This window comes from Sminthopsis crassicaudata, chromosome 1 (assembly GCF_048593235.1).
Source record: "Sminthopsis crassicaudata isolate SCR6 chromosome 1, ASM4859323v1, whole genome shotgun sequence".
In the NCBI taxonomy this organism is placed as follows: Eukaryota; Metazoa; Chordata; class Mammalia; order Dasyuromorphia; family Dasyuridae; genus Sminthopsis; species Sminthopsis crassicaudata.
Window position 1 is genome coordinate 542,536,217 of NC_133617.1, and position 23,283 is coordinate 542,559,499.

At 34.1% G+C, this 23,283-nt stretch overlaps 1 protein-coding gene across 13 annotated transcripts in view; it reads right to left on the reverse strand.

Annotated features, from left to right (window-relative positions):
• The window catches only part of PJA2 (praja ring finger ubiquitin ligase 2), a 116,869-nt gene that overhangs the window by 42,645 nt on the left and 50,941 nt on the right, over positions 1-23,283 (reverse strand). For 11 of the 13 annotated variants that reach the window (XM_074281942.1, XM_074281937.1, XM_074281931.1 and 8 more), the window contains 2 exons: positions 9,078-9,288; positions 6,527-7,577 (listed from right to left, as the gene is read on the reverse strand). In XM_074281942.1, coding sequence (XP_074138043.1) covers positions 6,527-7,577; positions 9,078-9,276 — 1,250 coding nt within the window. In that variant the 5' untranslated portion in view covers positions 9,277-9,288. Of the gene's footprint in view, positions 1-6,526; positions 7,578-9,077; positions 9,289-9,747; positions 9,842-10,437; positions 10,458-23,283 lie in introns of those variants that run through there. The other 2 variants (XM_074281938.1, XM_074281935.1) reach the window with 2 other exon arrangements.

A 23,283-nucleotide genomic window follows, 5' to 3' on the forward strand; every position in this document is an offset into this window, starting at 1 on the left:
CAAAAGGGCCCCTTTCCTAACATCAATTTTAAGCTTATGTCTTTTAAAAATCTCAGTTTGGCTGAGGCAATGCCCAATCACTAAATCTAGTAACATCCGAGGCTTCTTTTACCTAATCAAAGAAAAAACAAATCAGTCTGGGAGAGGAAGCCTCTCAAGGTTTCTGGCCAAATTAGAAATAACAGCTATTTACATTCATTAGGGGACAAAGGAGACCTAAACTAGACCAAATGGGGCTTGGCCTGAACCCTATTAGTCAATCAATGAGAACCAAAGTGATACAGGTGTAAGGCTAGATCCTGGCCTATAAACCACAAGATTTGGGTGAAGTTTCAATAATCAAAGTTTATTTATATTCCTTTCGACAGAGCCCTCAGGTATGAAATCCTGTAGAGAGAGGGTAGGAAAGGAGAAAGAAAAGAAAACAGACAGATCTGTGGTATAATAAAATGCTGGTGAGAAGGAGTAAAAGGTGCCTCACTGAACTGGAACTGGCCAGTTGGGCAGAACAGCTCCTTTTCATTTCTTCTTTCCCTTCTCTTCCTTCTGTCCATATAGGGTATCAAATGAATATGGGTATCATACCCTAACCTATAAGTGCTCTGCCCAAAGGAATGCAAATTTTGATTATTAAAACCTTGCAAGATATATTGGGTTTTATGGGCTAGCTTTCAGTCCCAATCACTCTGGCACTATGCCTGGAGTCAGGAAGATAAGGATTCAAATCTGGCCTCTAACACTTATTAATGTGGGACTCAGGGTAAATCACTTAACACTGTTTACCTCAGTACCTCAAGTATAAAAATGAGCTGGAGAAGGAAATGGCAAACCAATCTAGTATCTCTGCCAAGAAAACCCCAAATGGGATCACAGAGTTGGACAAGACTGAAATGACTGAATAGTAACAACAAAAATTTGTCTGGTAAGCCTTCAGATGGTGGAGAAGATTCTGGTTTCTATCACTAAGTATTTACCAATTTCCAGTAGATTTTAGGTTGAAAACACTGCTATCATTAGAATAATGTTCAAAATAACTGAAATTTTAAGCTTAGGTGATTTTTACCATAGAACCAAGGAAGTTCTAATGAGGAAAACATAGAATACAAACAGATGAGTTTAGTTTTGGATCTGAAGTGACATTTGCATATGGAAATCTCCACCAGGTTTCTCAAAAAGCAGAATGAAACCCAGGTTGGAGATGCAGATTTGAGAATTTTTCACAAAGAAATAATTAGTCAAGTTGCAAGAGGTATTGAAATATTCAGGAGGAGAAACATAAAAAAAGGGAGAGTTCTGGTCTAAACTGGGATAAATTTATATTTAGCTGATTTTAAAAAAGAGCAGCCAAGCCAGTAATAAGAAAGGTAGGAAAATGAGTAAAGTAAACTGACGAATGCGGTGGTGATGTGGATTCTCTTCCTGGGTCAGAAGCCCAAATGGCTATTATCAGATATGACCAATTCTCTGACTATCCTATTAATGTAGTGTGATTGTGAGGTTGAAATTCTTTATTAACCTCCATTGTCTATTCTCTAACCTCTTGGCATCTTTAAACTACTTTTGAGATATTGATTAGTACTTCTTTTAGACAGGTCTGGGACCTGATTTGCCAGGTATTCTATCTGGCTCCTCCTTGACCTTTCCTTCTGGCTATCAAATTCTTCCCAGATCCTAAGAAATTCCTCAGGTCATATTTTCCCCTATAAAAGATCTGCTCATGATGAGGATCTTTACTGAGCCCTTTTCAGGACTACGACTGCTATGAAGTTCTCTCTCTCCTCCAAACACAGTGTCTTCTGTATAATGGCATCTTTCCCCCTACTATATAGCTAACTCTGGTCTACTAAATTCCTTTATGGATTTAACTTGCCACTCAATGGACAACCTAGGTCTCATGGCATATTCTTTTAGTGGATTCTTTCAAACTTCTTTCCTTGATAATGTGATAAATGGATAGGCATTTGGTTTCCACAGTTATGAAAATTAAATTGGAGAAATGAAACTTCAATTAGAAAACTGAAACTCACAAGGACATCAAGGAATAATGAAGAGTGAAGGTTATCTTCTCCCAAAAGAATGTAAGCTCCTTGGGGGGGCATGGACTGCCTTTTGTAATGGGGGGTGGGGAGTGGCCTGAGATTTGAAAAGAATATTTTTTATTTGCCCTTAGCTCTCTTCTCTGTTACCTTTTCCCCTTCTAGAATGTAAGCTCCTTTAGGGCAGGGATAGCAGTATAATGAGGGGAAGAGATTCATGTCTTGTAACTTCTGTAACATCCAATTAATTAATGGGGAATCAGAGAAAGGACTTGTGCTTCAGGATAGGAAATAAAATGCTGTCTTTGGAGTTTCAATGATGTGTCTACTTACCTAGACAACTATTCTTACAAGAATATAAAATAAATCTTTACTGCATTCATCAGTGAGTCAGTGGTGTTCTTGATAAAATATTTTGTTTTTTTACAATGATGATAACCCTATTGTTCTCTCAATTTTATTTCATATTTGCCCCCTGGTGCCTATTTTACCTCTTATTTTGAACATTTTCCAACTCCAGGGTCAGTGCTCTAACCAATGGGCCATCTAGCTACTCTCTATAAATTCTAACTGTAGTCCAGGTTTCTATCTTTCACTGACCATTTCTCCTTTCTTACTTGCCATTTTCAATTAGTTGTGGGTTTGGAAATGCAGCACAGAAAAATTATAAAATTGATATCAGGAAAACCTGGAGGTTCAAATCTTACCATAGAGACATACAGTATGATTACCTAATCACATAATGATTAGGAAAAAACACTTAACCTGTCTCAGTTTCTTCATCTGTAAAATATAGATAGAAACTGAACTTGCCACAGAATGGTTAAGGAAGAACTGAGTTGTTTTTGCAGAGTACAACTTGTTGTACAACATTTCTCTTTTATTGTTCTGCCTCAATCCCCTTAGTGGCAACTCCCCCCCCCCCCCCCAACTCCAGTTCATTAAAACTGATATAACTCAGGGCTATTTGCTCTAGAGTTGTAAATTGGGAAAGGGGGACTCCAGACTTTGTGTCTATAGTCAGACATTTTCTTAACTCCTAGTTTGTTAGAATTTATGGTCCTATCCCCCAATCTATCAGAACTGAGTTAATGGTTCCTGCCTGGAGACTTCAGCTCACCAGAGTTTGGACTCCACCCCTCCACCCCCCACCCCCGTGTATAAATATTTCATGGAGAACTCGAACTGGCTGTTGGATGCTGGATTCTTGGAGACCATAGTCTCATTCAGCCCTGGGACCAAACCATGTATCCATGTAGTCCCAGTAAACCTCTCCCTTTCAAATAAATTATTAAAAACTCCCTAATCTCTATCTTGCCTCAGTTTCTCCAGCATCATAAACTAATCTTAAATTATACAAAAAATAACTTTTCATTGAGGATTATACTACACATTTTGAATAAATTTAGTGCATGGGTTTTAATTGCATGGACTCTGTGATAGTTGTATAGTATTATGAAATAACAGAACATAAATTTTAAAAATATATACATTTTGCCATGATTGATTATATGTTTTGGATGTTTGAATCTTTTTGGTTTGTTTTATGGTTCCTGGATTTTTCCTGGATAGTTTTGATGGAAACTCAAGTCAACTTGTTTTCTCTCTAAGATGGAAATTCCTTAATCAGATCATTTACTCTGAAACCATTTTCTCCTTTATCAAGAATCTTCCCAACTTCTCCTTCAAACATCCTTTATCTCCTTATCTCTTTCCTGGTTTCTCCCCCCCTTCCTTCTCTCTATAGCCTTCTCCCAAAACATGTCACAGAATCACCTTTGGATTTTGTCTGTAACCTTTTCTCATAAAGAAAGGTGCCTTTTGGCAAAGAAAATACCACTGTGAATTCATCACAAGGGCTTTTCACTTTGCATCTTACCTTTCAAATCAGTAATTTCTTTGCCGAACCCATCAGTTTAGGTTGTCAGATTGTTGAATTTCAGTTAAGTGAAATGTTATGGTACTCATATGGTAGACTGTAAACACTATGAGTTTAGAAACTACATATTATATAACTTTATGTTCCCAAAATTTATAGAACATTGCCTTGATAAGAGATTTTTAAAAAATAAATATTTGTTACAAAGGTTAGAGAGGGTGGGGTAGTAGACGACCTCTTTCTGAATGAATGTGAAATCCAGTCATCCCTGTGTAGTTGTTTTACAAAACATATTAGCATCTTTTGTGAACACTCCATAGAAATTGAAATAATAAAAAAGGGGCTTTCAAAATCAAAATCTTGGGAGAGGAAAGTCAGAAATAAGCAGAGAGGAGAAGGACAGTTCTGAAAGCTACAGCTTGAGCTTATATTAATGGGAAAAGTACAATTTCATGTAAAACTTTTCCTGTCCTAACTCTGTAAATCGAAATGACCATTTTATTTAATATTTGCCAAATTCAGAATAATCACTTTTTTAAAGCAAGGAAAAAAACCAAGATATTGGCTCCTTGTGGTTATTGAAGTTCTCATTTTGTATAGGAAGGATATTAACTTTAGATTTCTGGTCCAATTGATTATAAAAATTCCTTTTTGCACTCCAAATTTAACAGTGAATTGTTCAGTTCCTGTAGAAGCCCATGGTAATTTTGTACCAGAATTGTAATTATCCTAAAGAGTTTTAATAGGTTGATTGTGAATTAGGCGAATATTTAGGGAGTTCTTCAGGAAGAAAAAGGAAGCATGCATTCATTAAAATATATGTGATTATTTAAAGAAAGTTAACTATTTTTGTTTACATTTTAAAAATAGAATATAACCAAAGGTAACTTTTATGAAACAAAGCAAAAAAATAATCTTAAAAGTCAAATGAAGCTTGCATCATATATATTTCTCTTCTCAGACTGCTCATGATGGGTTTCCTATGCTTCCTCTTCAATGATTTGCTACTGTTAAACTGAAAAGGCTATACTAATAACACTTTCACAGGTAGCTAGCAGTAAAATCAAAGTGAGCAGAGAGAAGAGAGGGTGTGAGGAATCAATGTAGAATAATGAGAAAAGGGGACAGAGAAGAAAAATTGAATTACTTTTGGAAATTATGTAGACTGTTGAAGAAAATTACTAAAGTGCATATTTGTTATGTTAAAGGCTTGTTTATGCACATCTAAGCAGAATCTCAATTATAAGTATAACTCCATTTTTAATATTGTTTTCTGATAAATTATATAAGAAATAACTAATGTTTTGATATTTCAAAATGCCTGCTTAAGTCAAAATGCTGCAAAGTTAGGACTCAGTCATTTAGAATTTGAGACAGCCCTTCAAGTGTAGGCTCAATAAGCTAATACATCACCAACAAGATTGGAAAAAAGCTTCTGTTAACTAAAGAAATCTCCCCATTCCCTATTATTCTATCTTCAAACTTTTTATTCCAAATTAAAATCCTGAGTTTGACAACACATACTATTTAAGAACTATATTAAGGAAAATTATTAAGAATTATTCTGAAAAGGGGGTTAAACTGCATGATCTTTAACATCCCTTTCAATTTTAAATCTAAGAATTCCTATAACACCTAAAGATTCAATATTTAAAGGCAAAAATAAGTTCTGCTTTTTAACCAAGTTTTTATTTACTAGAAAAGAATTTTAAAAACAATAGTCCCTTGTTTCCATTTCTCTTAATTGAATATTGTCTTGAGATTGTCCATCAAATTCACTGACTTTTATTTTTCTCAGCATTATAAGCTCTTTTCAGATCAGAAATGGTGTCTTAATTCATATCTAGATATCCCTCAGTCTGTTCATTAAACATATTACATAATCAATAAATGTTAAACTAGGATTAATATAAGAAAATAATACAAAAAGAACTGTTCTCTTTTTTAAAGCCATATGTTCTACCAAAGAACAGTATAAAAACTCACAGTGGAAATATGTAATTATTGTTGATTTAGGAAGGAGGAATTTTCATTCTCCTAAGGGCATTTAATTGCTTCTAGCAAAAAATTCAGTACTGTCCAAGGCAATTAAAGTATTTAAAAAGCAGAGGTGTTAGGGAAAAAAAGGCAAATTAGCTAAGCAAGAAAATTAAGCAAAACCTCTCAATTTTCAGAGCTAATGAACTAAGTTTTCTTTTTTCTTTAAAACAAACATGCTTCTACAATAGCTCAACTTTAGCTTATAAAATATGCAACACATCTTACCTAGATTAAAAACTTGTATATGCATCTCAATCACCATTACAACTCATTTTTTTCATGTCCAATTCTGCAGTATATTTAAAAGAAATGTGATTTTTGACAGGTTTCAACATATCTGTTTAAGTAAGAATTCTGTAATGTTAAGGCTTAATCAATTGGAGTAGTAGACAGTGGCCCAACTCCTTGAGGGCAATGACTGTTTCCCTTTTATCTTAGTAAAAGCTCATTCTCTGACCCAGGGAGCAGACAACTGGGAATTTAACTTAATTTCATGCTTTATAGGCAAAATCATTTCATTCAACAAAATTATAAAATAGAATTCTATGTCTATTTGAGAGGAAAGGCTTACCTATCTTCACCTTTGTAGTAGTATCTGCAATAATCTTCAAAACTATTCCAAAAGGTGTTATCATCTACAATGGCTTGCCTTTCTTGAACAGTTACAGTTTCTGGTTTAATTTGATTATATTTCATTTTCTTTTGTGCACCATCATAGTCTCTTGGGTCAAAGAACATGCTTGAATTTTTTTTGTCTTTAAAGCTTCTCAAAAGACCTTCTGAATGGATTTCCTCAGCTTCTGAGTTCTCTTGCCACCTCTCGATACTGCTTTTTTCATCCTCATCACTATTAAAAAGATTTTTCCTGTCCAACTGGCTTGAACCTGCCTGTTTTCTAACTTTGGGCCTCACTACTAATTCAGATGAATTTCCCTGGTTCTTCTTTCCATCATTGGTATTTAGTTCATTATGAACATCCACCGGAGTTCTGATTGGGACTTCAAATAAATTTTTCCTCTGTCTCTCACAACCGGAATAGTTTAGGTATTTCTTTGCAACAGCTTCATCTTCGGCAGAAGAACTCTCAAGTGTCCTGTCACTGTGTTGTACAAATTCAGTATCACTACTGGAACATTTCACTAGTGATGTTGGGGCTCTGTCTTCAAACCCTTCTCTTAAATTATAAGAGGAGAACTTAGATTGTAAACCACTGAGAGAATCTACCCCCTTTTCCAGGTCAGACAGCATATCATCCAATGTTTCCTGAAATTTGCCAGTTTCCATTTTAACTCCTGAAACACCAATTTGGCTATTGTCCTCTCCATCACTGCTATCTGGCTCATAAGAGTCAATATTTACAAAAGCAATTCCATTTTTGACATATGAAACATTATACTTTCTTGGAGTATACCTTGACGAGTACTCAGAATTATTATTAATATTCAAACTGCTCCCTGAAGTCTCACTGCCTTCCAAACTATGATGTATAGCAGAAAATGGTGATGGACTTCTCTCAGTAGCTTGAGTCAATGCTGCTCTACAAATGGGAATTTCAGCTCCAGCATTTTCTAAGAAAGGTATGCCTGATAAGGAAGGGCGAACTTGAACCAGTGGGTTGCAGCCTTCATAGGAGAATGTAAGAAAACATATTTAGAGAAAGATAATAAAATTTGATTCAATAATAAATATGCAATGAGAAATCTATAGCAGCCAACTACCCACTTAACTCTATGAATAAGTCTCTATAAGACACTTACATATTATGTCCACTTGCTTCCACAACTATTTTATTAATAACAATACTCCCCCTAAATTCATTTATATTTTTTGAGGGAGGGGGTGGGTCTTTTACAACTCCAGCTGAAAACTCGAGTAATTAACTTGATAAAAAGGTCACAATGATAAACCTATTCACAACATCACATTTTGTCAATCTCTTCTATTAATGGACTACAAGTGATTTTTTTCACTTGGCTCCCACCACTGATATTTTTCAGCAGACAAGAAAATGGACAATGACCTGGGCTGGCTTGTCAGAACATTAAACTTTTTCTATTATTTTATTCAATAAATTGCTAGACAAGGCTTATAAGAAATTATTATTGAAAAAAATAGCAATAATAATAATAGCTTTAATTTGATATCTTGAAAAACTAAGTAATTAGATTTGCTCATGTCCAAAGGAAAAAAAATTACAACCTAAAGAATGAAATCAAAGGGAACCATCTTTACAGTACTTTTAAAATAACAATATTTAGGGAAGTCTAACAACAAAAAACTTTGGTATTTATTAAATATATCTTTAGGAATAAGAATTAAATCAAAGGAAACAGACTGTAGATGCAAGAGGAAGAAAAATGAGTTCATAGCATTTTGTTAAATTAACTTTTCAGAATACCTGGAAAGGCTGAGTAGATATAAAATTATTCTGTGTTGTTGTAATGGATAGAAGCAGGACCAAATGTCTAGAAGTTACAGGGAAGCAGATTTTGGCTCAATAAAAGAAAACTCTTTTTATTATTAACACTGTCAAAGATATGAGATATTCTTGCTCTATCTTGATTCTTCAGGTATTCCAATGGGTTAGAAAAATTTTAAAAACTGTCAGGGCTGATAAATACTTCATTTTTGTGATGTTTTGGAGGCTAGACAAGAGAACCTAGATTGAGAGTTCATTATAACTATTATAACTGGTGAGAACCTGAGAGTACTGTTTCACCTTCCTATTTTTCAAATGAGGAAAACAAGATTAAGAGAATTAAAGTAAGTTTCCCAAAGTCACATGGCTAATTACTCAACAAACTGGGTTCTTCTAGTTCTTTGGTTTTTTATATAGTACCTAATTATACCTTAAAACTTTAAGGTTTTCTAGTATGATTATATAAATATCACGGAGCACTCTTTTGAAGGGATATGACAGTGTACTTATAATTTAATTATTTGTCCTTTCTTAAAACACTAAGAATACTAAATTTGATTTAAAAATTTTCTGCCCTGTGGTGAAATGTTTAGAGCTCAGCTCACTCAGAATTATAGAAAACTGTAAATTATGCAATCTCAAAGATATTAAACAATTAATCATTAATAATCCATAAAATATCCATATTCATACTATTACTCACATGATGCTTTTTTCTTTTGAACATCATCTAGTTCCAATCCTTCACATTCACTACTCTGTTGACTTGAGCTTCTTTCTTGATTGGTTAAAGATGGTTTAAAACTAACATATGCATGTCTTCTTCCATATCTCTTGCCTGTTATTGTTTGATAGCCTCCAGCTGGTTTTGGCCAAGTAGGTTTTCCAGATTCCTGACCCATTGCTGAAGAAGTCTGGAAAAAAAAAAAAAAAAAAAAATGGACATATCCAAATTAGAAGGGGAGAGGACAATGAATTATCTAGAAAAGAAATGCAAATATGTAGCCCATAGGTCTCATAATTTCAAGAGAAGTTTGAATCAGATTTAAATGAATTTGGAAATATTCAATAAAATTGGGAAAGATTTTTAAAAAATAAAACAAAACATAAAATTACATTTTAAAGTCGTCAACATACTGCCTGCAGAAATCCTTATATATGACTTAATGGCTCCTGTTTCTACTTGAGTTTTGGCCTCATTTCTATTTGATCTAGAAGAATGGAGCAATAGGCAAATAGGCAAATATTTTTTAATGTTTCATTATTATCTAAATTAATAATACTCAGCAACCAAGAGCAAAGTTACTTTAACCTATATATCACAATAGGATGAAGTGACTTTTATTTTGATGGCTTAAAAATAAGTCACTTACACTATTTTTATGTCAAATACAGTAATACTATATGTTGATTGGATCACAGATTCAGATTTGGAAGAGACTTTCAGAGATCATCTGGTCAAACACTCTTAAAGACAAAGAAAATGAAGCATAAAGAAGTTATGTGTACAGTAATAGTCTATATAATAAACAGTGATTATCATAAGATAAAATTCAAAATGCTTAACATAAAATTAACTAGGTATTAGAAAGGTACTTTACAATTTCAATTGAAAAGAAAACACAATTATGATTCTCCAAATTAAAAATAACAGAGGTGAATCAAAAGTCTCCAAAGTAAGGTGCACAAGAAAATCTTTTGTGGTGCATGGAAAAAAATCAAGACTAAGGAAAAGAGTACAACTGTTTAGTACATATGCAAATGCCAACAATCTCGGCTTTTCAGTCTCCCCGTCAGTGCTAATTCATAGTTCACTGAGTGCTAAGTCAGTCATGAATGCTCCTTCCCAAGCAAGAATGATGCTAGGTAATTATTTTCCCACCACAACCACAGCAGATATTTCATGTTCCCAGGTCCAGGCTTCACAAATGATCTGGACCCCAGGGGGCACATGTTACAATGGAAATTGAGTCAGAAATTGCCTTTTACCTCTCCTTATATCTCCTGCACTGAGCAGAAAGTGTGATAAATAGTAGGCACTTAATAAATATTTGTTGACTTACTGAGCTCACCCAGGGGCAAAGATTCTTTCAAGGCTTACTCCTTGGTGGTGACTTAAGGAACACTGCTCTTCCCACATTGTCCAGATCTCCCACAGGGCCTATGCTGCAATAGGGACAGACAGACCCTCCTTCCTCAGAAATGTCCAAAATATATATGCCTCAATCAGCATCCTGAACTCCCATCAACTTTTCTGTCTGGAAGTAACTGGCATGCCTCATCACTGGTCCTTAGAAATCAGAGATGGTTTCTATGTTGATGAAACATCTTAAGTCTTTCAAAGTCATATTTATAATGTTGATGCTATTGTATAAATTGTTCTCTTTTTTCTGTTCATTTCATTCTGTATCAATTCCTCTAGACTTCCCCAGATTTATCTGAATCTATTTCTTTTATCATTTCTTATACCACAGCAACATTCTATTACATTTACATCTCATACTTTGTTCAGCCATTGGCAGTTCAGTTTATAGCTCTTTACTACTATAAAAAGAGGTACAATACTTTTATGGACCCTAGTAGAAAAGTTTAGTAATCTGGAGGACATACTTCCAAATTGTGTAGAAGACTGGTTGAACAAATTTATACCTCTAGCAAAAGTATTTTGGTCAGTTTTTTTTTTTTTTTTTTTTTTTTTTTTTGTTAGCAATTAAAAAGTAAGTATGGGGTAGCTAGGTAATGCAATGCATCAGGCACCAATTCTGAATTCAGGAGGACCTGAATTCAAATCTCATACACTTAACACTTTTTAGCTGTGTGATCCCAGACAAGTCACTTAACTCCAGTTGCCTCAGAGGGGAAAAAAAAGGTAAATATCAAAATATAAACAACTTAGAAACAGCTCTTGAAATCACTATTGCAAAGTGAAACAGACTTTTGAAAACAATATAACATATTAAATCACATTATTCTCACTAAAAGTATTTATAAAAAGTATAATTTTTATATTTTAATGAGAAGAAATGTTACTGTTCATAAAAATTTAAATTATTTTAAAATATTTTTTTCAGATTTATCTGTTTTAAAATATATGTTTTATAATATTTTATTGTGTTGTTTAATTATTTCAGATGTATCTGACCCTTTGTGGCTCCATCTAGGATTTTCTTGGCAAAGATACTGTTGTGGATTACCATATCCTTCTCTATCTCATTTTTATACATATGGAAACTGAGGCAAATAATGACTTGCTCTGGATTAAACCAGCCAGTAAGAGCCTGAGATCTGAATTAAGAAGAGGAGTATTCCTGGCTCTAGGTCCAGTACTCTATTAGTTATACCACCTAGCTGCCTATTTTCTAATATACATTAGTAAAATTAATATATTTATATCACATAAGTATATATGTACATATATATGGCTCATAAACATACAAATATTAGGGATACATGCTAGTTTTTTTATTGTTAGAGGAGGTTTACAACAAATATGTCAGTGTATTCTAATGGAGAAAAGATATATATTTATACATACATTTATATAAATGCATATATCTATGGATCTATCTATCTATCTATATCTATCTATCTCTATATATATTTTAATAGAAGAGAAACTGTGTGTGTGTGTAAAAACATATGGGTGTGTATGTGCATGAGCACATGCTCATATGTGTTAAAGCTTTTGCCAAATGTTCAATAAATTTGAATTCAACAAATGGAACAAGCAGTGCTATTTAGTACAAAGTACAAAGACTAAAATCTCAAGAAAGTTCTCTTAAGGTCTCAGGGTGAATATCCAAATATCCCATTTTTAAATATAACTGCCCCCAAATATTCAAAAACCCAAAAGAAATTAATTTTCTTTGTTATTGCTTTCTTATACTAGATAGTAAAGCTTTTATATTTATATTTTCCCTAGCAATTCTCACAAACTAATGTAAAATAATCCTTAGCATCATGCACACAATTGGAGAATTCACAATTTTTTTAGATAATCTGTTATACCAGAGTTTTGAAACAGATATAGCTTGGGAGGTAGGGGGCATTTGCAGGAACTAATGAAACTAGAATCCCCCAAATCATGGGTTCAACTGATTCTTATAAAAGCAAGCATAGTAAATCATAGGGCTATCACAGTGGAATTTGGATGAGACTATATAAAACATTAGATTTAACTGTAACAATTTATTTTGACATGTCTCATTAGTCATTACTGATTATATATTTTAATAAATTTGTGATCATGTGAAAATAGATTTTTCCATCTAAGGCCACAGTTAATAACATTTTGACAATTTATTCTTTAGAAACTGCTTTTCATGTAATCCCCATAAAACCTCCACAGAGTCCATCTTACTCACTCAGGGGTCCATCATCTAGCTCACTTGTGCCAATAATCAATGCATAAAAGAGTTTTCTATCCTTCTTGCTTTCAAGATCACTTTTCCCCCCTGAAGCTCTCTGACCCACTTTTTTTTCCTTGTCCATATGTTTCTGAAAATAAATTTTATCTTTTATGACATCTCTTCTGGTGCAGTTATTCATATCGTATATATTGTAGCCTTCTAATACCTAATTACAAATCACTCTACTGCCCTCTGATTGACCTATAACTTTTAATTCTTCCTAGACTATAGCATTCCAAGTTTTGGAAAAAAAAAAAAAAAAACTTGATTATAAAAGATAAATTGTTTCAAAAAAGAAGACTGCAGCCACTAAAATAATGACAATGCAAAGATTATGAACTCTTAAATTCCATGGGTCCATTAATTCCATTAAGAAATGTCCATTTGAGAGACTTCCGGCCAAGATGGCGGCGTGGAAGCAGACAGCTGCTTGAGCTCCTCATTTTCTCTCAGAACTTACTTCATGACAAGCCTCAGACTTAATGCTTGACCCAGAAAGAAATCCACAAATAATCACCAAGAGAAGACATCCTTGAAATTCGCCAGAAAAGGTCTGTGTTTGCTCGGGGGAGGGTCAATCAGACTGGGTGCAGACTGAGGGCAGGCAAGCCAGAGTGAGACAGGCAGCTCACACAGCTCAGACCCAAGGGGGAGGGGTACGATCTCTGCCATTTCTGCAAAAAGACTTTTTCCCCAGTGTGGATACTCTGTCTTGGCAGCAAGCCAGGAGTAGCAGAGAAGGTGTAAACACCAGAGGTGAAGATTAAAACCCCGGAAAGCCAGCATCTCTTGGAACACGGCCACCCCCAACCCCCACCTGGACTGACTCGGTGCGTTCTCAGAGCCTCAGAGCGCAGACTCAGTACAGTCATTGCTGTTCTGTTAGTGGCTCTCTGCTGCCCTACCCCCAGTCTGTAGAGGAAGCCCATTAATACCATCCAGCCTCATCCCCCCCCAAAACAGATCTATTGTTTCTCTTGTCAATTTATTTTCTTCGATTCCTACTCTGACAAAATGAACAAAAAAATTCAAAAGGGCTCTAAGACAGCTTTTGTATGGAGAGAGAGCAGACTTCAAACACTGAGGAGACTAAAAACAGACTGTCCCCAGATGAATCCCCTAAGAGGGATATGAGCTGCTCCTCAATACAAAAGAATCTCATAGAGGAAATCAAAAAGGCTCTCACAAGAGAGCTGGAAGAGAAATGGGAAAAGGAAAGGGAAGCTTGGCAAGAGAGCCTGGAGAAGTCATCCCATGCATTCAAAGACAGAGTGGATAAAGAAATCAAATCATTGAGAAACAAGATTAGTGAGCTGGAAAAGGTAAACAACTCCAAGGAAAACAGGATTAGTGAGCTGGAAAAAGAAAACAGCTCTCTAAAAAATAAAATGGATAAAATGGAAAAAAATTCCATAGAAGATAAAAACTCAATTGGACAATTACAAAGAGATATTTAAAAACTGAGTGAAGAAAATACATCATTGAAAATTAGACTGGAACAAGTAGAAATGAATGACTCAAGGAGAAACCAAGAGGTAGTCAAGCAAAACCAGAGAAATGAAACAATTGAAAAGAATGTCAAGTACCTTATTAGAAAGACAACAGACCTGGAAAACAGATCCAGGAGAGGCAATTTGAGAATAATCGGACTCCCTGAAAAATGTGAGGAAAAAAAGAGCTTGGACACCATTTTCGAGGAAATTATCAAAGAGAACTGCCCAGACATTCTGGAAACAGAGGGCAAAATAGACATTGAAAAAATTCATCGATCACCTACTGAAAGGGACCCTAAAATCAAAACGCCAAGAAATATAGTGGCCAAGTTCAAGAACCATCAGACAAAGGAAAAGATATTGGAAGCTGCTAGTCAAAAGCAATTCAGATATGGAGGATCCACAATAAGGATAACCCAGGATCTAGCAGCGTCCACATTAGAAGAACGCAGGGCCTGGAACATGATATTCCGAAAGGCTAAGGAACTTGGTATGCAGCCAAGAATAACGTACCCAGCAAGAATTAGCATCATTTTCCAGGGAAGAAGATGGACATTTAACGAAATAAATGAATTCCATCTATTTTTGATGAAAAAACCAGACCTACATAAAAGGTTTGATCTTCAAATACAGAACTCATGAGATTTCTAAAGAGGTAAAAAGAAATCTTGAGAACTATACTTCTGCCAAAAAAAATATGTAAAGAACATATGTACAATTTGTCTTAGAAACTAGAGGTGGAAAGGAAATTATATCATAAAAAAGTGTAAAGTGGTGGTACTACATCTCATGAAGAGGCAAAGGTAATCTATTATATCTGAGAGAAAGAAAGGAGGGAGATGAACATAGTGTGTATCAATAGACATATTCGATTTATGGTGAAACTTCTTCCACTTCATTGAAAAGTGAAAGGGAAGGAGTAAGCTAAGGGGAAGGGAAAACAGAAATTTCAAGGAAAAGGGGTAAAATAAGGGGAGGATCTTTAAGGTGGGGGAGGGATCCTAAAAAGGGAGGGCTGTTCACAAGTTTAATACTGGGTAGGGGGGTAAGAGGGAAGGAAAGGGGAAAAGCATAAGCAGGGGTTAACAGGATGGCAAGCAATAAAGAATTAGTCCTTCTAACCATAAATGTGAATAGGGCAAACTGCCTCATAAAGAAGAAGCTGTTAGCAGACTGGATTAAAAGTCAGAACCCTACTATATGTTGTTTACAGGAAACACACCTGAAACAGGGTGAGACATTCAAACTTTAAGTAAAAGGGTGGAGCAGAATCTACTATGCTTCAGGCAAAACCAAAAAAGCAGGAGTAGCCATCCTCAGATCAAGCAAAAACAAAAATTGATCTAATTAAAAGAGATAAGGAAGGGCATTATATCCTGCTAAATGGCAGCATCAATAATGAAGCAGTATCAATATTAAACATATATGCACCAAGTGGTGCAGCATCTAAATTCTTAAAAGAAAAATTAAGAGAGCTGCAAGAGGAAATAGATAGCAAAACTATAATAGTGGGAGATCTCAACCTTGCACTCTCAGAATTAGATAAATCAAACCACAAAATAAATAAGAAAGAAGTCAAAGAGGTAAATAGAATACTAGAAAAGTTTGATATGATAGATCTTTGGCAAAAGCTAAATGGAGACAGAAAGGAGTATACTTTCTTCTCAGCAGTTCATGGAACCTATACAAAAATTGATCATATACTAGGGCATAAAAACCTCAAAATCAAATGCAGTAAGGCAGAAATAGTTAATGCATCCTTTTCAGACCATAATGCAATCAAAATAACATTTAATAAAAAGCCAGGGGAAAATAGACCAAAAAATAATTGGAAACTAAATAATCTTATACTAAAGAATGATTGGGTAAAACAGCAAATCATAGACATAATTAATAACTTCACCCAAGAAAATGACAATAATGAGACATCATACCAAAATGTGTGGGATACAGCCAAAGCAGTAATAAGGGGAAGTTTTATATCTCTACAGGCCTACTTGCATAAAATAGAGAAAGAGAGGGCCAACGAATTGGGCTTACAACTCAAATTGCTAGAAAAGGAACAAATTAAAAAACCCCAGACAAACACAAAACTTGAAATTCAAAAAATAAAAGGTGAGATTAATAAAATTGAAAGTAAAAAAACTTTTGAATTAATAAAACTAAGAGTTGGTTCTATGAAAAAACCAACCAAATAGACAAACCCTTAGTAAACCTGATTAAAAAAAGGAAAGAGAAAAAGCAAATTGTTAGTCTTGAAAATGAAAAGGGTGAACTCACCACTAATGAAGAGGAAATTAGAACAATAGTTAGGAGCTACTTTGCTCAACTTTATGCCGATAAATTCGATAACTTAAATGAAATGGAAGAATACCTTCAAAAATATAGCTTGCCCAGATTAACAGAGGAAGAAGTAAGTAGTCTAAATAGTCCCATCTCAGAAAAAGAAATAGATCAAGCTATTAACCAACTTCCTAAGAAAAAGTCCCCAGGACCAGATGGATTTACAGGTGAATTCTATCAAACATTTAAATAACAACTAACTCCAATGCTATGTAAACTGTTTGAAAAAATAGGGATTGAAGGAGTCCTACCAAATTCCTTCTATGACATAGACATGGTACTGATACCTAAACCAGGTAGATCGAAAACTGAGAAAGAAAACTATAGACCAATTTCCTTAATGAATATTGATGCTAAAATCTTAAATAAGATATTAGCAAATAGACTTCAGAAAATCATCCCCAGGATAATACACTATGACCAAGTGGGATTTATACCAGGAATGCAGGGCTGGTTTAATATTAGGAAAACTATTAGTATAATTGACCATATTAATAATCAAATTAATAAAAACCATATGATCATCTCAATAGATGCAGAAAAAGCATTTGATAAAATCCAACATCCATTCCTACTAAAGACGCTTGAGAGTATAGGAATAAATGGACTATTCTTTAAAATAAGGAGCATATATTTAAAACCTTCAGTAGACATCATATGTAATGGCGATAAACTAGAACCTTTCCCTGTAAGATCAGGAGTGAAACAAGGTTGCCCACTATCACCATTACTATTCAATATAGTACTAGAAACGCTAGCCTCGGCAATAAGAGCCGAGAAAGAGATTCAAGGAATTAGAGTAGGAAATGAGGAAATTAAACTATCACTTTTTGCAGATGACATGATGGTATACTTAGAGAACCCCAAAGACTCTGCTAAAAAGCTACTAGAAATAATTCAAAATTTCAGCAAAGTGGCAGGATACAAAATAAATCCACATAAATCCTCGGCATTTTTATATATTACTAACAAAATGCAACAGCAAGAGATACAAAGAGAAATTCCATTCCAAACAAATGTTGAGAGTATAAAATATTTGGGAATCCATCTACCAAAGAAAAGTCAGGAATTATATGAGAAAAATTACAAAACACTTGCCACAAAAATAAAATCAGATTTAAATAATTGGAAAGACATTCAGTGCTCTTGGATAGGCCGAGCGAATATAATAAAGATGACAATACTCCCCAAACTAATCTATTTATTTAGTGCTATACCAATCAGACTCCCAAGAAACTATTTTAATGACCTAGAAAAAATAACAACAAAATTCATATGGAAGAATAAAAAGTCAAGAATTGCAAGGGAACTAATGAAAAAAAACTCAGAGGAAGGTGGTCTAAGTGTACCTGATCTAAAGCTATATTATATAGCAGCAGTCACCAAAACCATTTGGTATTGGCTAAGAAATAGACCGGTAGATCAGTGGCACAGATTAGATACAAAGGACAAAAAAGGGTACATCTATAGCAATCTAATCTTTGACAAACCCAAAGATTCCAACATTAGGGATAAAAATTCATTATTCGGAAAAAACTGTTGGGAAAACTGGAAATTAGTATGGAAGAAATTAGATATGGATCCACACTTAACACCATATACTAAGATAAGATCAAAATGGGTCCATGATTTAGGCATAAAGAGGGAGATAATAAACAGATTAGAGGAACAGAGGATAATCTACCTCTCAGACTTGTGGAGGAGGAAGGAATTTATGACCAGAGGAGAACTAGAGATCATTATTGATCACAAAATAGAAGATTTTGATTACATCAAACTAAAAAGTTTCTGTACAAATAATACTAATGCAAACAAGATTAGAAGGGAAGTAACAAATTGGGAAAATATTTTTAAAAACAAAGGTTCTGACAAAGGTCTCATTTCCAAATATATAGAGAACTGACCATAATTTATAAGAAACCGAACCATTCTCCAATTGATAAATGGTCAAAGGATATGAACAGACAATTCTCAGAGGAAGAAATTGAAACTATATCCACTCACATGAAAGAGTGTTCCAAATCACTACTGATCAGAGAAATGCAAATTAAGACCACTCTGAGATACCACTACACACCTGTCAGATTGGCTAAGATGACAGGAACAAATAATGACAAATGTTGGAGGGGATGTGGGGAAATTGGGACACTAATACATTGCTGGTGGAGTTGGGAAAGAATCCAGCCATTCTGGAGAGCAATCTGGAATTACGTCCAAAAAGTTATCAAACTGTGCATACTCTTTGACCCAGCAGCGCTACTACTGGGATTATATCCCAAAGAAATACTAAAGAGCGGAAAGAAACATATATGTGCCAAAATGTTTGTGGCAGCTCTTTTTGTTGTAGCTAGAAACTGGAAGATGAATGGATGTCCATCAGTTGGAGAATGGTTGGGTAAATTGTGGTATATGAAGGTTATGGAATATTATTGCTCGGTAAGAAATGACCAGCAGGAGGAATATAGAGAGGCCTGGAGAGACTTAAATCAACTGATGCTGAGTGAAATGAGCAGAACCAGAAGATCACTGTACACTTCAACAACAATACTGTATGAGGATGTATTCTGATGGAAGTGGAAATGTTCAACATAAAGAAGATCCAACTCACTTCCAGTTGATCAATGATGGACAGAGGTAGCTACACCCAGAGAAGAAACACTGGGAGGGGAATGTAAATTGTTAGCACTAATATCTGTCTGCCCAGGTTGCATGTACCTTCGGATTCTAATGTTTATTGTGCAACAAGAAAATGATATTCACACACATGTATTGTACCTAGACTATATTGTAACACATGTAAAATGTATGGTATTGCCTGTCGTCGGGGGGAGGGAATAGAGGGAGGGGGGGTAATTTGGAAAAATGAATACAAGGGATAATATTATAAAAAAAAAAAAAATATATATATATATATAAAAAGATCAGGAGTGAAACAAGGTTGCCCACTATCACCATTACTTTTCAATATAGTACTAGAAACTCTAGCCTCAGCAATAAGAGCTGAGAAAGAGATTCAAGGAATTAGAGTAAGAAATGATCACTTTTTGCAGATGACATGATGGTATACTTAGAGAACCCCAAAGACTCTGCTAAAAAGCTATTAGAAATAATTCAGAATTTTAGCAATATTGCAGGATACAAAATAAATCCACATAAATCCTCAGCATTTTTATACATTACCAACACAATCCAACAGCAAGAGATACAAAGAGAAATTCCATTCAAAATAACGGTCGATAGTATAAAATATTTGGGAATATATCTACCAAAGGAGAGTCAGGAATTATATGAGCAAAATTACAAAACACTTGCCACAAAAATAAAGTCAGATTTAAATAATTGGAAAGACATTCAGTGCTCTTGGATAGGCCGAGCGAATATAATTAAGATGACAATACTCCCTAAACTAATCTATTTATTTAGTGCTATACCAATCAGACTTCCAAGAAACTATTTTAATAACCTAGAAAAAATAACAACAGAATTCATATGGAACAACAAAAGGTCGAGAATTTCAAGGGAAGTAATGAAAAAAAAATTAAGTGAAGGTGGTCTATCGGTACCTAATCTAGAACTGTATTGTAAAGCAACAGTCACCAAAACCATTTGGTATTGGCTAAGAAATAGACTAGTTGATCAGTGGCATAGGTTAGGTTCACAGGGCAAGATAATGAATAAAAATAGCAATCTAATGCTTGACAAACCCAAAGATCCCAAATTTTGGGATAAGAATTCATTATTTGACAAAAACTGCTGGGAAAACTGGAAATTAGTATGGCAGAAACTAGGCATGGACCCACATTTAACACCACATACTAAGATTAGATCAAAATGGGTCCAAGATTTAGGCATAAAGAACGAAATCATAAACAAATTGGAGGAACAGGGGATGGTTTACCTCTCAGACTTGTGGAGGAGGAAGGAGTTTGTGTTCAAGGGAGAACTAGAGACCATTATTGATCACAAAATAGAAAATTTTGATTATGCCAAATTAAAAAGTTTCTGCACAAACGAAACTAATGCAAACAAGATTAGAAGGGAAGTAACAAATTGGGAAAACATTTTTACAGTTAAAGGTTCTGATAAAGGCCTCATCTCCAAAATATACAGAGAATTGACTTTAATTTATAAGAAATCAAGCCATTCTCTAATTGATAAATGGTCAAAGGATATGAACAGACAATTTTCAGATGATGAAATTAAAACTATTTCCACTCATATGTGGAACACTCATAGTGTTCCAAATCACTATTGATCAGAGAAATGCAAATTAAGACAACTCTGATATATCATTACACACCTGTCAGATTGGCTAAGATGACAGGAACAAATAACGATGAATGTTGGAGGGGCTGTGGGAAAACTGGGACACTGATGCATTGTTGGTGGAGTTGTGAAAGAATCCAACCATTCTGGAGAGCAATCTGGAATTATGCCCAAAAAATTATCAAAATGTGCATACCCTTTGACCCAGCCGTACTACTACTGGGCTTATATCCCAAGGAAATACTAAAGAAGGGAAAGGGACCTGTATGTGCCAAAATGTTTGTGGCAGCCCTTTTCATAGTGGCTAGAAGCTGGAAGATGAATGGATGTCCATCAATTGGAGAATGGTTGGGTAAACTATGGTATATGAATGTTATGGAATATTATTGTTCGTAAGAAATGACCAACAGGAGGAATACAGAGAGGCTTGGAGAGACTTACATCAACTGATGCTAAGTGAAAGGAGCAGAACCAGAAGATCATTATGCACTTCAACAATGATACTGTATGAGGATGTATTCTGATGGAAGTGGATATCTTCAACATAGAGAAGAGCTAATCCAATTCCCATTGATTAATGATGGACAGAATCAGCTACATCCAGAAAAGGAACACTGGGAAATGAGTATAAACTGTTATTTTTACCTTCTGAATCCAATTCTAACAAGAAGAAATTGGGTTCTACACACATATATTGTATCTAGAATATACTGTAATATATTCAACATGTATAAGACTGCCTGCCATCTGGGGGAGGGGGTTGGGGGAGGAAGGGAAAAAATCTGAACAGAAGTAAGTGCAAGGGATAATGTTATAAAAAATTACCCATGCATATGTACTGTCAAAAAAAAAAAGTTATTATTATAAAATAAAATAAAAATGAAATTTAAAAAAAAGTTTATCCCATACAAAAAAAATTTTTAAACATATTTTTCAAAATTTGATAATAAATGTACACTCAGTAATGAAGTAGGAGATTGCATCTAAAAAAAAAATGTCCATTTTATGACTAGTAACATTTTTCCCCTCCTTTTTCTAATTCCTATATATTCAAAGGCATTCTAGAATCTATTCTCTTAAACACAATCTTTTATTCTTAGTAATCCTTTGATCTTCCAATAACCCTCATATATGACTCTTGATGTGCTCATACTTTACTCCTTCCCTTAACATGAATATTTGTTTATGTGTTTATAGATTTTTCCCAGGTAGATATTTCCTTGATGATCTGGCTTCTCCCCTTTCCCCACAAAAACAAAACAAAACAAAACAAAACAAAACAAAACAAAAAAACAAACAAACAAACAAACAAAAAAAAAACCACAACACCTAAAAAGCATAGACATGGGGAAGAGGAGCTTTCTCTAATATGATCACAATATGTGTATATATAAGACATTAATATTATTTATTATGGAGGAACTCTAGAAGCTTTTCCAATACATACAGGAATAACTCTAGCATAACTACTCTATTCATGATTTTATAAAGTCTGAAAGATTCTATTTAGATTAATGAGACAAGTGAGTTATATATCATATAATCATAGAAAAATTATTATAAATCACAAAATATTTTACTACTATGAAATGAATACTTCTGGACTCTTTGGAATCTTATTTTGCATTTTCTGTCAAAAATACTAGAGTAATTTATCAATTTTTTTCTCCAGCTCATTTTACATTTGAGGAAACTGAGGCAAATAGGATTAAGTGATTTGCCAGGATCACACAGCTTTTAAGTATCTAAGGCCAGATTTGAATTCAGGTCTTACTAACTGGAGGCCCATCAATTCTATCTACTGTACTGATTTATCTGTCATATAATGATATAATTTACATTTATGTACAGATAGATCAGTAAAAAGAATACACTATTTATTACATCCATTTACAACTCACATAGGTAACTTGGAAACCCCTAGAAAAATCAACATGACAATAACTTCATTAAAAGTTGTAGGACACATGTTAAATTTATAATGCATCAATATTCTACATACTACAAAGAAGTGAAAAGGAAATAAGAAAAGAAACTTTATTCAAAATAACTAATTAATTCATAAAATATCTAGGAGTTAGTTTACCAATTTTATAACACTCAATATATGCTTTATATTAATAAAGGAAGAATTAAACAATTGGAGAAATGTTTATTATTCATATTTGGTCAATGCCAATATAATAAAATGTTGACAGATTTAAGACAGTATCAATTAAATTATCAAATGATTATTTTATCCAAGTAGGCAAAAACAGTTTCATTTGTCCTAAGTACTTTATTCTGTATATATCTTATACTTAACTGTCTTTAAATATGTTGTATCTTCCTATCAAAGAACTCTAAAGTTTTATCTTATAGCCATTAAGTTGATAAAGACAATAGACAGTCAATAGTG